Below are 21,009 nucleotides of genomic sequence, written 5' to 3'. Positions count from 1 at the left end.
GTTATGCTACATTCAATACTAAAGGCTATGTAGGGTTTGTCTAACGCTTAAGTGTATTACGTGACTTATATGCAAATGATACAAATTAAAAAAAAATATTCTCAAAATAAATTTACGTTAATGTATGTTTATTTCTAAATTTAAATAATCACACATTCAATTTAATTTTAATACTGATATAATACATACTGAATCTGAAACAAAAGTCAAACGATCCAAGTATGATTGCTCAAGATAAGAGATAAACTAATCTTTAATATACAATGTCTGGTGTAATTATTTTTACTGGTCTAATCCTCAAGGCACCCAATAAAAATTTTAAACACATTGACCAAGAAACGATTAATATCATGGATTTGGCTATTGGCAACTTTGTTAAAAAATCAATAAAAAATTAACTGATAGACATGGTCACTCGGGAAGGGGAAAAACAAACATTTACACCCAGTAACAGCACATTTCTTTATTTATCAATATAGCTTGTGCTAATCAAATAACAAAATTATCCGCCAACCTGCAGTGGAGCAGTGTGGTGGATTAAGCTCCAATCCTTCTCCTACATGGAGATAAAGGTCAATGCTGAGCAGTGGGATGTTCAGGCTGAATCGTATAGTATCATAATCAAATAAAAAAGATTAAACGGTTAACATTTCAATGTTATCCAATTTCAAAAGTTTCATGAAATACTCCAAAGCGTGTTGAAAGTGCCAATCCTTTGACTCCAAGCACCTGAAAGTAATATAAACATAAAATATTTTTATATGATTAGTATGTTAGGGTAAACAAAGACTACGTTTAGTCAGGTTAGCTGATTCCGTTCTGTGGCCATTTTGAGGCATAAGTCAATGTCTGTTAGATTCTACCTACATTTAAAAAAATGACCATTGCGTTTGTTATAAGCGCGAGTGTCTACGTCTTTTTTTTAACGCAAGAGCGAAGGGAGACTACCCCTTCTTTCTCTACTCTTCTCTTCCTTAAATAAGATATTTAGTTTATCTTCTAATATATAAAAGTTCTTGATTATATTTTTTTCTGTTTATAAACCCAATTGAGTAGAAATATATATATATTTTTAATTTTAACTTAGTAAGTCGTCACAAATTATTTATGGCGTACGTTTCACATTAATAAGCTATATAGCTATACAAGTATACATTAGTTATTCTCACCTTTCACTTGCTTTTTCATCTAATTCTGTCACTTCCATAAATAGTTTTACAAGTCGATTTTTAGTATTATCATCTGGAGGTGTTTCAAATTTTAGACTTAACGCTTTTCTTGGAACCTAAAATAAAATAAAATATTAGTTATAAAAGTATAACAATGAACTGAAAATATAATGAATAGGGGGTTTTATATCATGAGCAAGTCAATTTTTTCATATGGCAATAAATCCATTGATTCGGCGACGCCGCTGTCAAACATTGCAATCTGCGACGGTCATAAGTGTAAAACTTATTTTTGAATATAATATTAAACAGTTTTAAGACATGAAGAAACACCAAACGAGACAAAAAACTCTAAACGACCCTGTTATCGTATCACGGGTTAAAAACTATCTCGCTGAAAATGTGGATAAGACATTTGTCGATGTAAGTCAAATGGCGCGTTCTCTAAAAGAGCGCTATCGCGAATACAGCAACAGAAGCGACACCGCTTTTTGTCAAATGGTAGAAAGTGCCTATAAAGTAGTGTTACAAAGTTACGGGTTAGATGGTGCGTCTACATCCGAAGGTTCAGAAGAGGAATCTGATTTGGAGTTGTTAGACGAAAACAACAGTGCGTTAAATGATCGCTTATTAGCGATGTACAAAATGCAGGACAAGAAACGAGGGCCGGCCACCCGCAGAGCTACTGATAAGTCCGGCGAGCCTATCGACATACTTAGTAGCGATGAGGATGGTAGTGCGCCGAAAATACCGAAAATCAACGATCAAATAACGATAACACCACACATACCGTCTAGAAATGCGAATAGTACAGCTGTCGAAAATACATCGCGCCCACAACAAAATCTTACAATTACTACAGAAAAAAAACGAAAAGTTGACTCAAATAAAAATGCACCGAAGAAAAAGGCTGAATTTGGGGCTGTCAAAAATGTTAAGGTTAGCTTCGAAGATGTTGGTGGTATATCTGATTTAATAACACAAATCTGTGATCTTGTCCTGCATATGAAACATCCTGAAGTCTATACCAAATTAGGAATTAAGTCACCAAGAGGTGCCTTATTACACGGTCCTCCGGGAACTGGGAAAACATTATTAGCTCATGCAATAGCTGGTAAACTTCAGTTACCTCTCATAGCTGTCACTGGTACTGAATTAGTGGGCGGAGTGTCAGGGGAGTCGGAGGAAAGAATAAGAGAGCTTTTTGAAAGAGCTGTAACTGTAGCACCTTGTGTGCTGTTCATTGATGAAATAGATGCGGTGTGCGGAAACAGAATCCATGCACAAAAAGATATGGAAAAAAGAATGGTCGCCCAATTATTGGCCAGCTTAGATAGTTTGAATGATAATGATTCTTCTGTGTTAATATTGGCGGCCACAAACAACCCTGATGCTTTAGATCCAGCTTTACGAAGAGCTGGTAGACTAGAACAAGAAATAACTTTAGGAATTCCTTCTTTGAAGGCTAGAACTGAGATATTATCAATACTTTGTAAAAATTTAGCACTAGCCGATGATATTGATATGAACAAGCTTGCTCAAATCACTCCAGGATTCGTGGGCGCTGATTTACAGGCTCTGGTTAATAAAGCTAGTACATATGCTGTGAAAAGAATATTTGCTGATATTCGTTTACAAAATAAATTAGAGAATTTAAACAATATTGAAGAAACCAAAGAAAGCGAGGAAGTAAGCATTATTCCTAATGGTGATGGAAATACTGAAGAAACTGCGAAAGAAACAGAGGCTGCAGAAAACACAACAGAGCCATTACCGCCAACAGAGCCCAGTGAAGTGCCTCTGCAGGAAAATAATGAGGATACCAATGTTCCAGAAAAAAACCATGTTGTCAATGAACCTGAAATTAAGCCAATCAATCCAATCGATGAAGTTATGAGCCTCCTTGAAGATAACTTGCCTTACACGTCTGAAGAATTAGTTGGGCTCTCAATAAGAAATGACGACTTTTTAAAAGCTCTCAAAACAACAAAACCATGTGCCGTTAGAGAAGGTATCGTAACAGTTCCGGACGTTTCATGGGATGATGTTGGTTCTTTGAATCAAGTCCGAAAAGATTTGCAGTTGGCTGTATTAGCTCCTGTAAAGTACCCCGAGCAGTTAAAGAAACTTGGCCTCAACGCACCAAGTGGTGTATTACTATGTGGGCCTCCAGGGTGTGGTAAAACATTGCTAGCGAAAGCCGTTGCAAATGAGGCTGGTGTCAACTTCATATCAGTGAAAGGTCCCGAGCTTTTGAACATGTATGTGGGTGAGAGCGAAAGAGCAGTAAGAACCTGTTTTAGACGCGCCCGTAACTCTGCTCCTTGTGTTATATTTTTCGACGAATTCGACGCGTTATGCCCAAGAAGAAGTTCACAAGACAATCATGGAACTGCGAGAGTTGTAAACCAATTATTGACTGAAATGGACGGTATAGAAAGTCGCGAAGGAGTTTTCGTTTTAGCAGCTTCAAATCGTCCGGATATTATCGACCCTGCTGTGTTAAGACCGGGCCGTTTAGACAGAATCATGTACGTTGGTATGCCTGCAAACGAAGATAGGTTTGATATTCTTCAAAAGCTGACCAAATCAGGAACTCAACCTCAACTTGGCCCCGATGTCAACCTTCAAGTAATAGCCGATTTAACTGAGGGTTATACGGGTGCAGATTTATCTGGATTAGTGAGAGCCGCGGCAACAAATTCTTTGACAAATCACATTACAAATGGTACACTCGAAGGCGACATATTCGTTTCATTTGAAGACTTCAGTGCTGCACTTTTAAAATGCAAGCCATCGGTATCATCAAAGGAACAATTGCATTATGAAAAATTACGACTTAAGTATGCGGGCGGAGTCGAGGAGAAGGAAATGGAAATGGAGACTGAACTCACAAATGAAGAGTCCATGGATACCGTGTGAAATATTATTAGATTAAATTTAAGATGACTGTAGTAAGCTAATGATTCCACTATCAAGTCTCATAATTTAAGAGTGTTATTAAAGCAGTGCCAACTCAAATACAGTTAATTTCGATATATCAGATGTCTTTTACTGCCTTAAGTTCAAAGTAATTGTTTTAGTCAGAAAATTAAATAAATAATCTTTTTTTGTATGCAATATTGAAAGTATTATAGTAGTATATTACTATTTACATTAAATTAGTATTTGTTAATAATAAAAGCAATAATTAAAGCAATGCTATTTTAATATTCTGTGAATGAATAAAGTATTTTTGTGAGGGATACAAATAATTGGTAATCTCATGAAGCCATCTAATAATGTCTGCACATTAAATCCAGTGATAAAATAAAATATTTTTATTAGACACCTCTTTTATTCATAAAAACGTTTATTTATATTTTTACTAAGTATAAAGTAAAATTATTTTTAAAATAATTATTATGATAAAAAAATTATTAAAAAAAAGAAATAGAAAAAAATTATATACACCCAACATCTGAGGTAGGCTGTATTTCCGAGAGGTTTATCCGAAAACAACGCCAAAACCGTTCTGTATTTAGTACTTAGATTTAGATCCAATATTTAGTGCTTACTAACTTCAATCTAGAAGTAGTATTTTAAAAATAACATACATACAAGTTTTTACTTTTAACTTACGTTGAAATTAATTTATACGTAATAAAATTACGTAACATCTACATACCTATTTACCTTTTTGTTTCAAAATAATGAAAAAATTGCAGTTTACTTGGAGGGTAGGGAGGGGGTCAAATACAATTAACTCACTCTAGTTAGCTATTTTATTTATGGACCAATTGACCAAAGACCAAGACAATATAAATAAACAAAATATAGTAGGTACTCACCAAAACAGAGTGGAAGGCGATTCTAGAAAACTCTTCAATCGGTTCGTCCCAGAAGAGCAATTCATTTTGAATTTTGTATTTATAACCGTTTTTTGTACTTAACACTATTGTACGTGAGAATGATACTAATGGTTCATCTTCTGCTAACGAATCCGCTCTTATTTTCAAAATACCAGTTATGTTGAAGATAGTTGTGGAGTCCTGTATAATAATAATTTTTATTATTTAATTTATTTTAAAGGGAACTTCGGGTCGTGAGTGATATACGTTTTTAAATGTTATTAGCTTATTCTTTATTCTTATTCTTTTTCTATATACTTTTGAATTATTTTGCTTCTACCCTACCCTGTACAAAACTCTTGATACGCCCATGATAGATATATAGGTTACATAAAATATAGGTTAAAAATCAAGATTGGAAGTAGAAATGATTTATAAAATGTGTGCGCTTTAGACCACATGACTAAAGTAAAACTTCTGCACAATAAATAGGCTTGCAGCGTGTCTTGTAGCCGGTATTTTTATATATTTGATTACTTTCACATTTCTTGTTTATTTGTGTTTTTTTATAACTTTTTGAAAAATTCAGTATTTAATTTTTTTATGACTTGTGTTTTTAATGATGTTTTTTTTTTGTAGTCTATATTACTGTTCTTGTAATTTTTTTACTGTGATTTTTTTCATTGCACGTTGAGCGACTCTAAACTTGTGGAGTCTCTTCGTCAGTGTCCACGTCTCGGCTCCGTATGTTAACACAGGCAGGACGCATTGCTCAAAGACTTTTGTCTTCAAGCATTGCGGAATCTTCGAAGTGAAGACTCGACGAAGCCTGCTAAACGCCGCTCAGCCCAACCAAATCTTAGCTAGTTAGGCTTAGTTGGATAGTATACGAAATAGTATAGAGACGCGGGTTCGATCCCCGCTGGAGCGGTCAATTTTTGATATGATATTCAAAAATGTTTAGTATAGCCTAGGTAAATATAATCCTGAACAACTTCGAGAATGGTACCATCGACCGATACCGGTTTCGGTATGATTTGGATGTTAAACATAACTTTCGTTTTGTCCAAGTTCATACAGAAACCGACACGTCGGGAAGATTCGTTTAGGCCGGCCAGCATTTCGCCTAACTTATCCAACGCTCAACGTGCAATGGAACGGGCTATGCTTCAGGTTTCTCTCAAAGATAGGATTAGAAATGAGACTATCCGCGAGAGAAGGAAAGTAACCGACATAGCCCACAGAATTAGCAAGTTGAAGTGGCAGTGGGCTGGTCATCTGTGTCGCAGGACTGCGCGTCTTGGAAAACGCAGCGTAGGACGTCCTCCGGCCCGTTGGACCGACGATCTACGTAAGATTGCCGTAAGGCTGGATGAGGATTGCGGAAAACCGGGATGTCTGGCGCGAAATTGGGGAGGCCTATGTCCACCAGTGGACTGCAATAGGCTGCGCTGATGATGATGATGATGATGGATTTTTTCTATATATTTGTATTCATCCTTTTGTGTACTAACTGTACGTCTTGTGTGATGACCCGAATAAACGTGCTTCTTACTTTTTAATATAGACAAATACAATTAAACACGTCTAAGTGAAATTATTTATAGTTTAATTTTACTCACATTATGGTGCAGAACATCGGTAGTAAACGTAGTGGGGTCGTGTTGGACATGCGGCCATTTTTTAATAAGTTTCAGACAAGACAGTTTTAGACAAATACAATTAAATACGTCTAAGTAAAATTATTTTTAGTTTAATTTAACTCACATCATGGTGTATAACATCGGTAGTAAACGTAGTGGGGTCGTGTTGGACATGCGGCCATTTTTTTATAAGTTTCCCGATATTAGCCGCACCGTCAACTGTGTCTAAGTTACCTTCGAGTAAATTCTGACATTTTATCGCAAATTTTCGCATAAGCTTATACGTGGAATCGTAACCTAAAAAAACAATTACATCTTTGAAAGAAGTGTTATATTATGTAAAAGGAGTAAAATTCGAAAAAGTCTACCGTTTTTAAAACGCAATTAGATGCAGGTAGTCAAATAAACAATTGTTAAATTTGTTTGTCAACAAGTAATGTTTGAAAATAGCAAGTCATTATTATTATATATAATATTAGTATCTCATATATTATATATTTTTGGATATAGTATAAAACAGTAATTACGTAATTTGCTTTTACAAGTGATCGTCATAACCGCTTTTTTCGAATACAAATCCTTTATAGCCATTCTTTCATCGCTATCAGCATCCAGAAGAGGAAAGAAAATTTCTAGAAACTTCTCTATCACAACTTTGGCGTCTTCTGGACAATAATTCTTTTTGAAGATCGGCAAATCGCCTTTTAATGTTATTGATACTCCATCCTGAAAAATAATAATGCATTTAGACGGGTACAGGTTTTACATTGTTTTAATTTCTTAATTGAAATATTCGTCTAGTTTGCGTTAAAACATATTAGTTTATATTGAATAGAGCTGCCATTGCTCTAATTGTGCTATACAAATATGGACTAATTCAGGTGTACTCTACGTAGTTTTAAGTTTCTATTGATTCTACTTATAAGAACACCTCCCGAGGGACATATTTTATTTTATTTTATTTGGAAAACCAACGACAATAAATAAATAAGACATTAAATGAGTACAAATTGTACATTTCGACCAAGCCATTTACAGGTATTCGCATATGGTTATTTAAATGATGAGACCATCAAACAATGACAATAAATCTACAAACAAAACAAAAATCCCTGAAGATGAGGAATGTTTTAGTATTTAAGAATTTGTTGCACGCTCGACGCGGGGGCCAAAGAACTCCAAAGCAAATAATCTACTCACATTCTGAGGCTTAGTACAGAACAATTCTAATTCGTCACAATTTATTGCCAGTTTGTTAAAAAGCTCACTCGCTCAAATAATGAATGAATTGCGGCGCTAATTAGTATTAATTTTAGGAATTGCTAGCGGTTGGGTACGTCTAGTTGGTAATCTGCGAGGAACCCGATGCTAACTTTTTCCAGCAAGGAGGGCAATCAATGATGCCATTGATAATTTTTAAGAGATACGTAATATCAAAAAGTTGCCGTCTCTTTTCCAAGGGTAAGAAGTGGTATCTGTTGCATCTCGCCTCATAACCGCGATCCGATTGCTCGCACTTGTATTGTAGATACCTCAAGAACCTTTTCTGTACTGACTCAACACGGGAAATATACACGTTATATTGTGGACTCCAGACCATAGAGGCATACTCAAGGATACTGCGCACGTAAACACAATAAAGTACTTTAATCGATTTAATAGATTTAAATTCATGTGTAGACCTTATAATGAAACTAAGAGCCTTGGAGACCTTTTTTACTGTGTAATCAATGTGCCTATCAAATAAGAGTTTAGAATCTTGAATAAGCCCCAAGTCCTTCATAGATGTAACTTTGTTAAGCGTTACGCGACTTATTGTTGATTTTATACAGATAATTTATAGTGGTATATTTTCGAGAAAAAGTCATAGCAAAACACTTGGAAACATTCAAATCAAGCTTGTTTTGAGTACAATACTGCACAAAATTGTTAAGATCGGACTGTTGTGACATATCGTCTGTTAAATTAAAAAATGACATTTCTCAGAATTTTCTAAAAGTGACGCTATTACTGGAAGGAGTCTGAGAAACAGCATTATTTTTGTATGGAAAGACTCTTTATAAAATTACACGTCAAGCTCATTAGATGATACCATTTGGGTGTCATTTCGGTATCTGCGGTCATCGCCATATTGATTGTAGGAAAACGTTGCTCTGCCATTTTTTATAAATATTTTTATTTTTAAAATAACAAAGATATCTTAATCTTTATGTAAATACTTTTAAAATTATAAACAACACTTACATGTATATATAAAAAATGTAAGGAAAATTTTAATTTTAATAAAAGTAAATACTTTAAATGCGTGGATTGCAAAACTTGCTATTTTTGATTAATGTAATTTTTTTATTTAACCGACGATATATAACAAAACAATTGTGTACTTCCATGTTTTAATAATATGATTAATCTCAAATAGAAGTGTGCGTGTGTGTAAGCCTTACAATTTGTAACATTTACATAATCATGTACCAAATAAAACCGTTAAAAAAACTTCGATTATTTCTATTTGGTTAGAGATTGTCGAAATTTACTAAATACCATTAAACCACTTACCAATTCCCTTAAGCTGGGAAAAATTGTCCTCATAACCGTAACATAGTGATCCGGATCTATATAATCCAGGCATAGAGGATTTCCTTCCAATATTAGTGTTTTCAGAGGCAAATTCTTACATGGCAGGAAAATCAACACACTCTCTATGTTATTGTGGGATAGATTTAGAACTTTTAAATGCGGCGTTGTCGTTTTCAAGTTGAATCCTTCTATTGTGCTGAAATAATAAAAAAATATTATGGAATTATAAAGTTACTGTACATTTACTGATTATGTATAATATATAATATATTTAAGACATTAGTTGATTACTTAAATTGAAATCGGAAAATTATACAATGTGTTGCTCTGAAAAAACAAAGATTTTATTATACAATTTTTCTTTATACATTATGATACAGACAGACAGACAACAAAGAGATTCTATAAGGGATGCGTTTTTTTTTTTGAGGTACGGAACCCTAAAAATGAAATGTATTTTTGGGCACAGTATATTGAAAATTTCAGAATATTATCTTTAAACACAGATATAATCTGATTGAATTATGTAAAATTGTGCATCGTCTTATAAGTTTCTAGACAGACATCAAGGTTGCACGGTGTTTGATGGTAGTTTTTTTTTTAGTTTAGAAATCGCGTGTTCAATGAAAAATAAATACACGTGATAACCCCCCCCACCCTTAAAATTGTATTTAATATTTTCAAATGTTTAGTTTCCACAATATTACTCTACAGTAGAGTACATGTAAAAAATGCACATGTCAAAACATGTACATGTCATACTCACGTGATCCTATTGTGAGATAGATCCAATTCCGTCAAACGGTCCCATGACACGTCGCTCTGTAACTGCACAAGTTCGGACTGATTGCTCTCACGGTTCAAGGGAAAGTATATGAAATGACTTATATCTGAAATTTGTATTCTTAATATAAGACATGGCTGTAAATTAAAATTAGGTAGAGAAAAACACGTTGCGAATTTATCTTGGTCAGTTTTAATCCCGGGTTAACGTTGATAAAGTTTGAGCTACAAGTCAATTTGGGTATTCAATTACCCACATCATTAAAAACAATCAATTATCAAGCTAATGATTAAAAATGTTATAGGTAATTATCGATAGATATAAATATAATCATAATCTATACAAATAAATAAAATTGGAGTGTCTGTTTGTAATATTAAAATAACTGCTTTTTTCTAAATGCATATGGATGATGACACTGTACATATACGAAAATGACATTTTTTACAATTTTTGTCTGTCTATCTGTGTGTCTGTTTGTTTCGGTTAATCTCTGAAACGGCTAAATCAATTTTGACGGGACCTTCTCTGGCAGATAGCTGATGTAATAATGAGTAACTTAAGCTACTTTTACTTTAGAAATATATTTATTTTATAGTTCTGCGAACTGAACAATAACTTTTTTGTTAAATTCCACGCGGACGAAGTCGCGGGCACAGTTAGTTTACATATATCATATATTGAATCATAGAGCAAAAAGTAGAGTTAGGTTAGGTATGCAGGTTAGAGTATTAGTACGGTACTAATGGGCCAGCTATGTTAAAAATCACATATTATTATACCCAAAATCTAACAAAAAATCTGTCCTAATTGTGATATTTCTACCAATAAAAGTATTACAATTGGTCAAAAATGACAAAAAAAAACCAACCCGCCTGCCCAGCGTGGTGACTATGGGCAAAACACATGAGTTCACGTTATTTTTGGCGTGGACTTGTGGAGGCCTGTGTCCAGCAGTGGACTGTATAGGCTGTAATGAATGAATGAATGACAAAAAAATTACCTTGCTTCAAAGTAAATTCCTTCAAATCCAGTTTATCCTCGCTATACATAGACGCCATTAGTTTCCTTAATACTAGTCGCGGTACAAAGTCTATCTGCTTCACCGTTAAGAATGTTTGGGATATCGTTATAGTTAGTTCGACATCATCAGTCTTTATGACGAAACCGAACCAATGTATGGACAATAATGCTTTACGTGAACGTAGCACGAAGAATTTACATTCTTTTGTTGTAAACTGAAATGAAAAAAAAAATGTTTTGGTATTTTTGCCAATATTCAAATGGGCAGTTGCGCTACAGCTTGTAATATCCTGGTACGAGGTTACGGCAGTAAAGAATATAGCCAACCCCTCTCTTCCCGTGGGTGTTGTAAGAGGCGAGCAAGGGATAACAAGGTTCCACAACCGCCTTGGAACTTAAAAAGCCGACCGATGGCGGGATAACCATCCAACTGCTGGCTTTCATATATACAGGCGAAGACGGGCAGCAGCGTCTTCGGTGCGACAAAGCCAGTACTGCGGTCACCAACCCGCCTGCCCAGTGTGGTGACTACGGGTAAAACACACGAGTTCGCGCCATAATGTTTGGGCCGCCAATAGGGATGGCGTTACGAGAAACGTAACGAGGTCATTCGTTCAGTAGATTTTACTCCTCATATGTTTTTTCATACCTTATATATTTTAACTGAAGTAGGGCACAGCAGGAATTTCCTGTTCAAAATATGGAGCAGCCCGACTGGGGTAGTACCTCGACCTTACAGAAGATCACAGCTGAATAATACTGTTTTCAAGTAGTATTGTGTTCCTGTTGGTGAGTAAGGTGACCAGAGCTTCTGGGGGGGATTGGGGATTGGGTCGGTAACGCACTTGCGACGCTTCTGGTGTTGCAGGCGTCTATAAGCTACGGTAATCGCTTACCATCAGGTGAGCCGTACGCTTGTTTGCCGAACTAGTGGTATAAAAAAAATAATATGAAAATCGATTCTTAAAGAGTAACTCCAAAAACTTTATAAATAATATATATAAGCAATTACCTCGATAAAGAATGGAATAAAACTATTCCCTTTCAAATTCTCTAATAGCACATCAAGTACGCGTTCCTTGGTCCACGTTTGAGGATATCCCTTGACCTGAAACGTACAATGTAAGTTTAATTTAATGTAGTTAAAACTGGATGTATCTTGCGGTTTTACTTGTACTGTCGTATTTCAATATTTATGTTTGTCTGATTTCTTGAAATATATGGCAATAGTTTTGTTTTTATGGGTTACAGTAAAATGCCTTGTTCCAATTTAGCATATTTTTGGGTAATTACATAGCTTTCTAATGGCGCGAAAATTATGTAAATCAGTTTGGTAGTTTCATCAACTAGCAGTAAAAAAAAAACGAACCAATGTTGCCACTTTATAAAAATTTCAGAAAAAAAATTCCAAATAAGAGAAGAATGTACTTTCTTCTAAAATCATTTGGAATACAAGTATAACCATAATCTATATCTATAAATAATATTATCTAAATATAAATGTTTGCTATACTTTCTTGGTTAAACTACAAACCTGGTAGCAACGAAATGTTAAATAAATTCAAATGTATTTTTTGATTTGCCTCAAACTTTTAACTGAGTGGACCGATTTCGATGATTTCTTTTATCGAAAGGCTATGTCATGTGGTCCCATTAAAATTTCATCGAGATTTGAAAAGTACTTTTTGACTTATCTCTAATAATACGTTTTTGAGTATTTTATTACTATATAGTATGCCTATATAGTATTACTGGTCGATGTAATTGAAATCGGTTTTTCAGAAACAAAATTTTTAACATATAAGCGAATTAAAGCAGACAACACCACATTACATAGCTAATAAAATTATACATACCGTTACCATTATCATAGAACTGTCCTTGTCATATACTTCTTCCATTTGTTCTTTCTCCATCATCATTACCGTCTGTAACAGGAATTATAATGAATATCATAAATTAAAATAATCATAAAAAAAAATCTGCATTTATTAAATATTTCTAAATTTGAAAATTTTTTAATCTCTGCCTAAAAATGTCATAATTTTTTTGTAATTATTGTTATTTTTATCACTATTCGTTTCAATTGTATATTCATTGATTCATGATAAACCTTGAAGGTTGTAAGGTAGGTTTGTACAATTTAATTTATAAGTTGGGCTATATAAAATTTCAAATTACTTAAGCGTCCTTGAAACAGATTTACTAATACCGACACATATAGACATCGACACATTACAGCAAAAGACTAAACGGCTAATTCAAATTAGAAAAAAAAAAAAAAATACATTGTTAATTATAATAAATTATTCATAAGATATTTAGTTTTTATTTTAAACTAAATATGTTACGGAAAACTAGAAAATCACTGAAATAACCTGTATCAGTACACATTTTTCGTCTCCTCTTTATAATATAAATAGCATTATACATACTTTAGAATTCCTAATGGTGACACTTTTCCTCACAGCAACATTTTTCTTCCAAGGCCAGTATGGAAGATACTTCTGGACTATCGCATTGGTACTTTGGTTGATATCATCGCGATCGTGAACGGGAATGTTTTGTTGTGTTTCGTTTACCACTTCTCTGTAAGAGAGAAAATATGAGTTTTAAATGAGAAAACAAACATTTGCAGAATTTATTTATTTGTCTTCGGATACAAAAAAAGGAAAAAAAAAACTAATTCGACTAATAAAAAAAAAAAAAACAGTAAATCGCAGTTATGAAACGTGGTCAAGCGCGAGTCGGTATGATTCCCCCTTGACCAACAGTATTAAATAATAGTATGCATGTGTAATATCTTCGAGCACACAAAACTGTTAAAAAAAACACTATCCGCTTAAACCGAATATAAAAATCATCATATCAAAAATTTCGATCTAGCGGGTACATCGTTCCATAGCTTAATTGACTAGAGCGCCGACACGGTCAGTCGGAGACGCGGGTTCGATCCCCGCTGGAGCGGTCGATTTTTGATACGATATTCAAAAATGTTGAAAAAAAAAACACTACTTTGTAAGTAGTTTTCCATAATTATATGCTTTTAAAAATTTAATAAAATAAGGTTTACAAAAAATAACTCGCCTATTTTTTTTTTTAAACAAAAATGAAAGTAAAATATAAACATATCACCTGACGGCTTGTTCCTTGTTCAGAGATAAATTGATGGTCAGTTTCGGTTTCTTTGGCTGAGACAGAGGTCCTAATCTTTGGAAGGCGCTTACACGTTTACTCCCAGACTCTAACATATCTGGAGACTCTGAGCCGTCTCGTGTTTCTGGATATTTTTTTTTAAATTTTACTTAAATTTAAAACAATTTTTGAATCTTTCACAGCAACTAACAACACTTTTACTTATAGGGGACTTCATCATCATCATTACAGCCTATACAGTCCACTGCTGGACATAGGCCTCCACAAGTATACGCCAAAAATAACGTGAACTCATGTGTTTTGCCCATAGTCACCACGCTGGGCAGGCGGGTTGGTGACCGCAGTCGCACCTAAGACGCTGCTGCCCGTCTTCGGCCTGTGTATTTCAAAGCCAGCAGTTGGATGGTTATCCCGCCATCGGTCGGCTTCTTAGGTTCCAAGGTGGTTGTGGAACCTTGTTATCCCTTAGTCGCCTCTTACGACACCCACGGGAAGAGAGGGGGTGGCTAAATTCTTTAGTGCCGTAGCCACACGGCACAGGAGACTTACCTGAACTGAAATCGTGGTAAGTCCCTGCGATTGTGAGTTTGAAATTCCCGAAAAGAAAATGAAGGCGAAAACGGAAGGTAATTGCAAAATTTCAGAAAACGTAACGATTCCATAAAGTTTACATATTTGACAGTTCGCAAGGTCTGTCAAATCAAGTAATAGGTATCCAAAAAATTATATAGTCAATATACAATGTGTTCGACTTCTAACTGCGTTTATTCAAATGGAGGTTTTTTAGGTGTATAAGGATTAAAGACATACCTTCATTATTTTGGGTTTCTTGATAAATATCTGTTGGTGAGTATACTTGAGTTTGATTTGTGTTGAGGTTTTGAGTTTGAATAGACAATTGTGTGTTGTGACTATTTACATTTTGATTTGGCGTCCATTGAACCGTTTGTGAAATGTTCGATGTACTTGGAATTTCTTGAGAATCTAGAATATGAAAAAAATATTATGCAGATATATATGCTTTTCTATGTTTTTTTTTTGTATTGCATTCCTTGAGAAACAAACTATATAGGGGCCGTGGTATGAAATCTAATATATAAAATTCTCGTGTCATGGTGTTAAACATTGAACTCCTCCGAAACGGCTCGACCGATTTTAATAAAATTTTGTGGGCATATCGGGTAGGTCTGAGAATTGGCCAACATCTATTTTTCATACTCCTAAGTTATAAGGGGGGGTTAAGCGGGTTAATAACATATATGGCATAGAAACGTTTGCGGGGTCAGCTAGTAAATAAATAAAAATAGGGAGTGAAGTCGTGTAATCGTATTACGGAAAGAGAAAAAAAAAGAATGTATTTTTAAGCATTACGGTAATTGTTTTAAAGGAGTAAACTCCAGTCGCGTGTCAGAGGTGACACACATTTTTGAAGTTATACTTCTTTTGGCCCGTTAAGGAAAAATGACAAGTAAATTTTTACGACGCGCGCGCACACCGTCACAAAATACCGACACCCTAAAGTTAGCTAGTCAACGAAGAAGTTAGCAACGTAAAGTTAGCTACCTAGCCAATGAAGTATAGCTTTTTACGTGCGTATATAAGTATACGCACACTTTTTATATTTAATATATATATATATATATATATATATATATATGTAGTCTTTCGACTGTTGGAAGCTCGTTTTCTATATTTGCAGGGCGCGGGAGTTGGTTATACTCGCACTCTTTACAATATTATGTAGGTAGTACTTAAAAAGATTATAATAACGTCCACCGAACACGTGTCTATCGTGTGGCGGAGGGAGTAACTCAGAGCAGTGCCTAGGACTTGCGACCCAGGTGTAGGTTTAAGGAGATCTCCTTTGAGATGCGCATCAACGCTCACCTTCACTGCTCGAGTTATCCGCCATAATATGTAACAATTAATTCGTATGCACAAATTAATTATCGAATGAGTCTAGGTTAAGCTACTAGCAGGATACAACAAATGTATCGTGCCAAGCCAGAGCCAAGACTGCCTTAGCGGCGGTTGCACTATTCGTTTTATACACGTCAGAATAACTCGAGTAATATAATAAATGAGGGTAGATGACTATCGAACGATGTATTGCGTACGACAGTGCTATTGCTGACATATATATATATATATATATATATATATATATATATATATATATATATATATATATATATATATATATTATTTAAGTAGGTTACAAAGGCACGTTTAAATCGTTATTTTACAAATTAAAATTATATTTATTTTAATTAATTAATTAATAACATTTTTAGTATTTGCACGTTTAAACCATTTTCTATAGTGGACCGAGTTTATTATGTTGTGTTAATGATCCTTAAGTGCCTAAAATGGAGAATATTTTTGTCATTTAAAACTAATATATATTTTATTTTTAATGACCTATTACATGTTAGATACTCACTTGTTTGAGTCGGTTGCTGTGGTGAACTTTTCCTACTCTGATGTAGAAATGACTTCGGAATACCTATAAAAATTAATATTAATTAATACATATACATAAATTGTAAAACATTAATAATATACAAAAACACACAAATATTTCCAAACATACATTTAATATGAAATATTTACAGTAACCTAAAATTAATTCACAATTTATAAATTTTAACAATCATTTTTCAAATTTATAACAGATATATTCATCTGGACTTTTAAACAAGTTTTAATTAATGTCAAAAGTTAGCTAACTAACGTGAAAACGAAATAGTTTTAATTACCGTTAGGTTATTCTAGACAGATTAATTATATTTAGTACAATTTAGTTTGGATTATTATTATTTTTTTTTAAAGTATTATATATAGGCTACATTTCTATTGCTTTAAAATTTAAATTGTTATTATAAGATTATTGTACGCCACAAAGGTAAGTATTTATATAGTACTAATTTACGTGAAAGAAAAAATGCACTGACTGCTTATAGTAAAATAAAAATAAAACAATGCTATATGTTATGTTAACTATATATTATTTTTCTATTAAATTGAGCACACATTTTATTTTTGTTCAGTTGGTTAAATTTTAAAATTAGTTCCTTTTTCTTTTTTAATCATAGAGGATAAGCTAGGGAAAGGTTTTGATCTCTCTATCTCGTTCCCTCTCTATCTCCAGATATCTCAAACAATTTATACAGTTTCTTTCAAAACTTATCACTAGTAAGCAAAATGACAGATATGTACATATTTAGACTAGCTATTCAGGTGGATATGAACAGAGGCAAATAACTATTTAGTACACACTCACCTTTTGGCGGGTGTTCAAATACTGAAACAAAAATTGCTACATAAGTTAAAATCTGCAAAAAAATTAGATGGGTATTGCCAGTTAAAACATTGCTATAAATATATCCCAAGCAGTGTTGTGTTCCTGTTAGTGAGTAAGGAGGTAACTTACATATCTAATAAATATTTAAAACTTTACCAGAAACTATTGCCATTGACAATAAATCATTAGTTTTTGTTGTTTCTTTAATAAAAAATTAGTAAAAAAATTCTTAATTTAAATGAAATCTTAATTTATATACTTAGTAGTGTTTAAAGTAATTTACCTGGTTCCTGTGCATGTTGGGGTTTTTTTTGCAAAACATTCAATTTAATATTATCTTGAACCACGGTCTTAATATCACTAGACAAGGCCTCCAGCAGTTCTTTGTTAGCTTTTTTCTTATCGTCATCTAGAAATGCAACGTATTACATATTTTTTGTATACTTTCATATTATATTTATATGAATGTGTATTTAAAAACAGTATTTGTGTGTATATAATATGTAATATGTGTATGATCATATGTCTGTATATGTATGTACACCTCCATGCTATTTCTTTGCCATGTCCTTTTCATGCTTGAGGTTAGACAAACCTTAAAAAGAGATCGCTTTTTTAGCGATAAAACCGCCTTTTTTACATGTTTATGTTTATCTTTTCAATATAAAATTTCCTCTTTTACAGTACAATTAAGTATATTTGTATTTGTGTAATATCTCTGTGTTCATGAAAAGTCTTATCTGAGTTTTTTTTAAGAAAATGTAATAAGAGTTATGTCCACTTCTCATTCACAGGATATAACTTAGAACGTAAATTCAGTTATGGGATGTTTATAAAAAGGCCACTTTTTGAGTCTATTACATTTTTCTATGATTACGATTATAAAATATATCATTAAATCGATTTTATTTTATCTATATTATTTTTGTAATAACATTTATTTAGTTCAAAGAAATCTAAAACTTTGAACTAAATTTTTTTAGATTTTGAAATGTTTTACTTAAGCATGGTAATATAGTAGGTACTAGCAGTCATTTTGAGTTATTTTAGGTACCTACTTATGATTTATTGCGTGATATAATGGACTTCAAAAATATTGTTTCTTAATTTGACTGTATTTTTTTGTCTATTACTTTAAAAAAAATTACGGGGGGGGGTACTAATTTTGATCTTTTTTTTTATTGAAAGCTGGTGCATATCATGTGGTCCCATTTATATTTGATGTATATCTGATGAATACTTTTTCGGTTATCCCTAATAATGCATATTTAATTGATGTTTGACTGCTTACATTATATTACTTGGTCAACTAATTGAAGTCAGTTTTTTTTTTTCGTTTGCTAACACAATTATAATTGTACCTTGTAGAGTTACTTGTGAAGGTTTGTTATCAGAATCCTCCGACGAGACTGGAGTCGATCCCATCTCATTTAAATTTTTCTTTTCAGATTGTTTAGCATACTTTGTTTGTAACTTATTTTGAAAATTTGTTGTAATGTTTTTCTTTACGCTTTTTCTGAAAATTAAATGATTTTTAGAAGAAGAGTTAAGACAAATTTGTAATGTCTTATTAAAAATAACTCTTTTTGTAATTCTTTTGTTATAGAGTAATGTTTTTTTTTTAATTTATAAAAGATTTTAAGTGTTTCTTGAGCAAGGATAAACTATTTAACTGTAAGCAGGCACAAAAACAGTTTTATAACTTAAGTTTATAATTTATTGTTCTCACAATAAGCTATTTTACTTCATATATTTGATACTGCCATAAGGAGTTAAATTTCCATTTTGTAATGATATTTTTGTTTAAGTACTCAGACATTCATCCCTATTTTTACAAACAGAATACTTTCACAAATATATTTTTAACAAATACAAGATACTATAAATGTAATGGTATAAAATTTAATTCATGTTTAAGAAAAAAGGATAAAAATAATGAAATAGTAATTCACAACTTACTCTTTATCATTTTGTGTTATATTGTTGTCGAACGAGGGATTTATGTTAAGATTATCATCATTTAATTCCACCACATCTGTTGTTTCAAAATTAATAAATGAAGGACTATTATATATTTCAAAATCATCAAACTTATTGTCGTCAAATTCATTTTTTTTAGGGGGGATTTTTGACATATTCTTAGATTTGAATAGTTGTTGATTATTTTTTGATTGGACTCGTTGAACTTGATCATTTACAAAAATTTGATCAGTATTTACCAAAGTTCTCGAGTCATTACCAGTTTGTGAATCTGAAATGGATATTGGAGGCTTGGGACTTATGTTAAGATTTTGTGATTGCAGGTTTTGATTTTTTTGTACTTCATCAGATTTTTGCACGTAAAATGGATCTCCATCTTGAGAAACATTTTCATTAGTATCAGATGTAGTTATATTATTGTCAATACTTGTACTTGTTGACCCTGAAAACTGACTCGTTGACTGCTGTCCAGATTTGCTGAAGCCTGGGATATTATGCCCCGAAAACATTGGTTTTTTAAATCTCGGCCCAGACATTAGCGGTTGATGTCCGGTTAAAGTAAATTGCTGATGTATTTGTATTAAATTAGCAATCGTCCTTAGACCTTGAAGAGTAGCGGCTGGATCAACAGTGGCAAGCGGTGGTCTGGGTTTGAAAAATGGTTTTTTCTTTCGTTTATTCTTCTTCTTCTTCGCACTGAAATTTGTTATGTTACTAAAATTAACGTGGCAAGAACATATTTTAATAAAAAACAATATAAAACACACGTTAAAATATATTTTTTTAAATTTTAATTTTTTACGTTTTAATTTATTTCTAAGTTTATTTTTACATATGTCGTAATTTTGTAAGATTACGAAATAAAACTTATATTTACTTACTTTACTAGATTCACATTATTATTCATATTCAATTTATAATTAAATATTGTTTATTTTGCAATATTTAGTAAACAATAATCATACGATTCTGTTATTTGACGTTTCTCGTATGACTTTGACAATGGCCACGTTCCACTTAGCACAACGCCCGCAAAGTCCATTCTATCGTTCCACCTAAGGCCCGTGGTCGTCGCGAGTGATCGCTCGACGTTATAGATGACGTCACTGTTCGCGACCATATCGCACCTTTAAAGTGAAACCGTTACTAAACGAAATTATGAAATTTTACAGGAGAGCGAATATTAGAAAAAAGTCACTGTTTTTTCTCAATAGAGTCTGAGTTCGGGATTCTTTAAGATATTTAATGAGATCCTATGATAGATCTCTGTTTATATTATGACATGTGATTTAAAAAAGTATTTTTTATTTATTTACAGCATTATTTATTTTATTCATATTATTATAGTAACACTTTACAATTAATTTTATTTGTTCATTATGGTATAATATTATATAGCAACCACTCTGGTGTAGTGATGCGTGTAGTCGCCTAAAACACCGATGGTGTGCGGGTTCGATTCCCGCTCGGGATGGATGATTTGTACAAGCTGTTGGCATTAATGCGGTGTTATAATATTACTAAATCAATTTAAATAAAAACT

General features: G+C 33.0%; 2 protein-coding genes across 2 annotated transcripts; one reads left to right on the top strand and one right to left on the bottom strand.

Annotated features, from left to right (window-relative positions):
- Positions 1–493: 493 nt before the first annotated feature.
- Positions 494–20,496, bottom strand: LOC123661201. Its single transcript, XM_045596187.1, has 20 exons — positions 20,348–20,496; positions 19,446–20,162; positions 18,848–19,002; positions 17,770–17,895; positions 17,466–17,486; positions 16,626–16,688; positions 14,993–15,166; positions 14,162–14,306; positions 13,462–13,615; positions 12,883–12,954; positions 12,039–12,134; positions 11,007–11,241; positions 9,986–10,109; positions 9,199–9,415; positions 7,170–7,368; positions 6,763–6,939; positions 6,622–6,731; positions 5,000–5,200; positions 1,170–1,285; positions 494–729 (listed from the first exon to the last, which is right to left on the bottom strand). The coding sequence occupies exons 1-20, from the start codon at positions 20,371–20,373 to the stop codon at positions 636–638; spliced, it is 3,222 nt and encodes a 1,073-aa protein (XP_045452143.1). The 5' UTR covers positions 20,374–20,496; the 3' UTR covers positions 494–635.
- On the top strand, positions 1,399–4,497 carry LOC123660817 (nuclear valosin-containing protein-like). Its single transcript, XM_045595849.1, has one exon. The coding sequence runs from the start codon at positions 1,491–1,493 to the stop codon at positions 4,089–4,091; it is 2,601 nt and encodes an 866-aa protein (XP_045451805.1). The 5' UTR covers positions 1,399–1,490; the 3' UTR covers positions 4,092–4,497.
- Positions 20,497–21,009: the final 513 nt, after the last annotated feature.

Source organism: Melitaea cinxia, chromosome 16 (genome assembly GCF_905220565.1).
Source record: "Melitaea cinxia chromosome 16, ilMelCinx1.1, whole genome shotgun sequence".
Classification (NCBI taxonomy): Eukaryota; Metazoa; Arthropoda; class Insecta; order Lepidoptera; family Nymphalidae; genus Melitaea; species Melitaea cinxia.
Note: the sequence above shows the minus strand (reverse complement) of the source record. Positions and strands in the feature narration are given on the sequence as shown.

Coding starts and splice junctions, on each gene's coding strand:
- LOC123660817 (XM_045595849.1), top strand. CDS start 1,491: ATGAAGAAACACCAAACGAGACAAAAAACTCTAAACGACCCTGTTATC.
- LOC123661201 (XM_045596187.1), bottom strand. CDS start 20,373: ATGAATAATAATGTGAATCTAGTAAA. Junction 12,955..13,461: donor TCACCATTAGGAATTCTAAA/GTATGTATAATG, acceptor TTCCTGTTACAG/ACGGTAATGATGATGGAGAA. Junction 6,732..6,762: donor TGTTATACACCATGATGTGA/GTTAAATTAAAC, acceptor AATTTTACTTAG/ACGTATTTAATTGTATTTGT.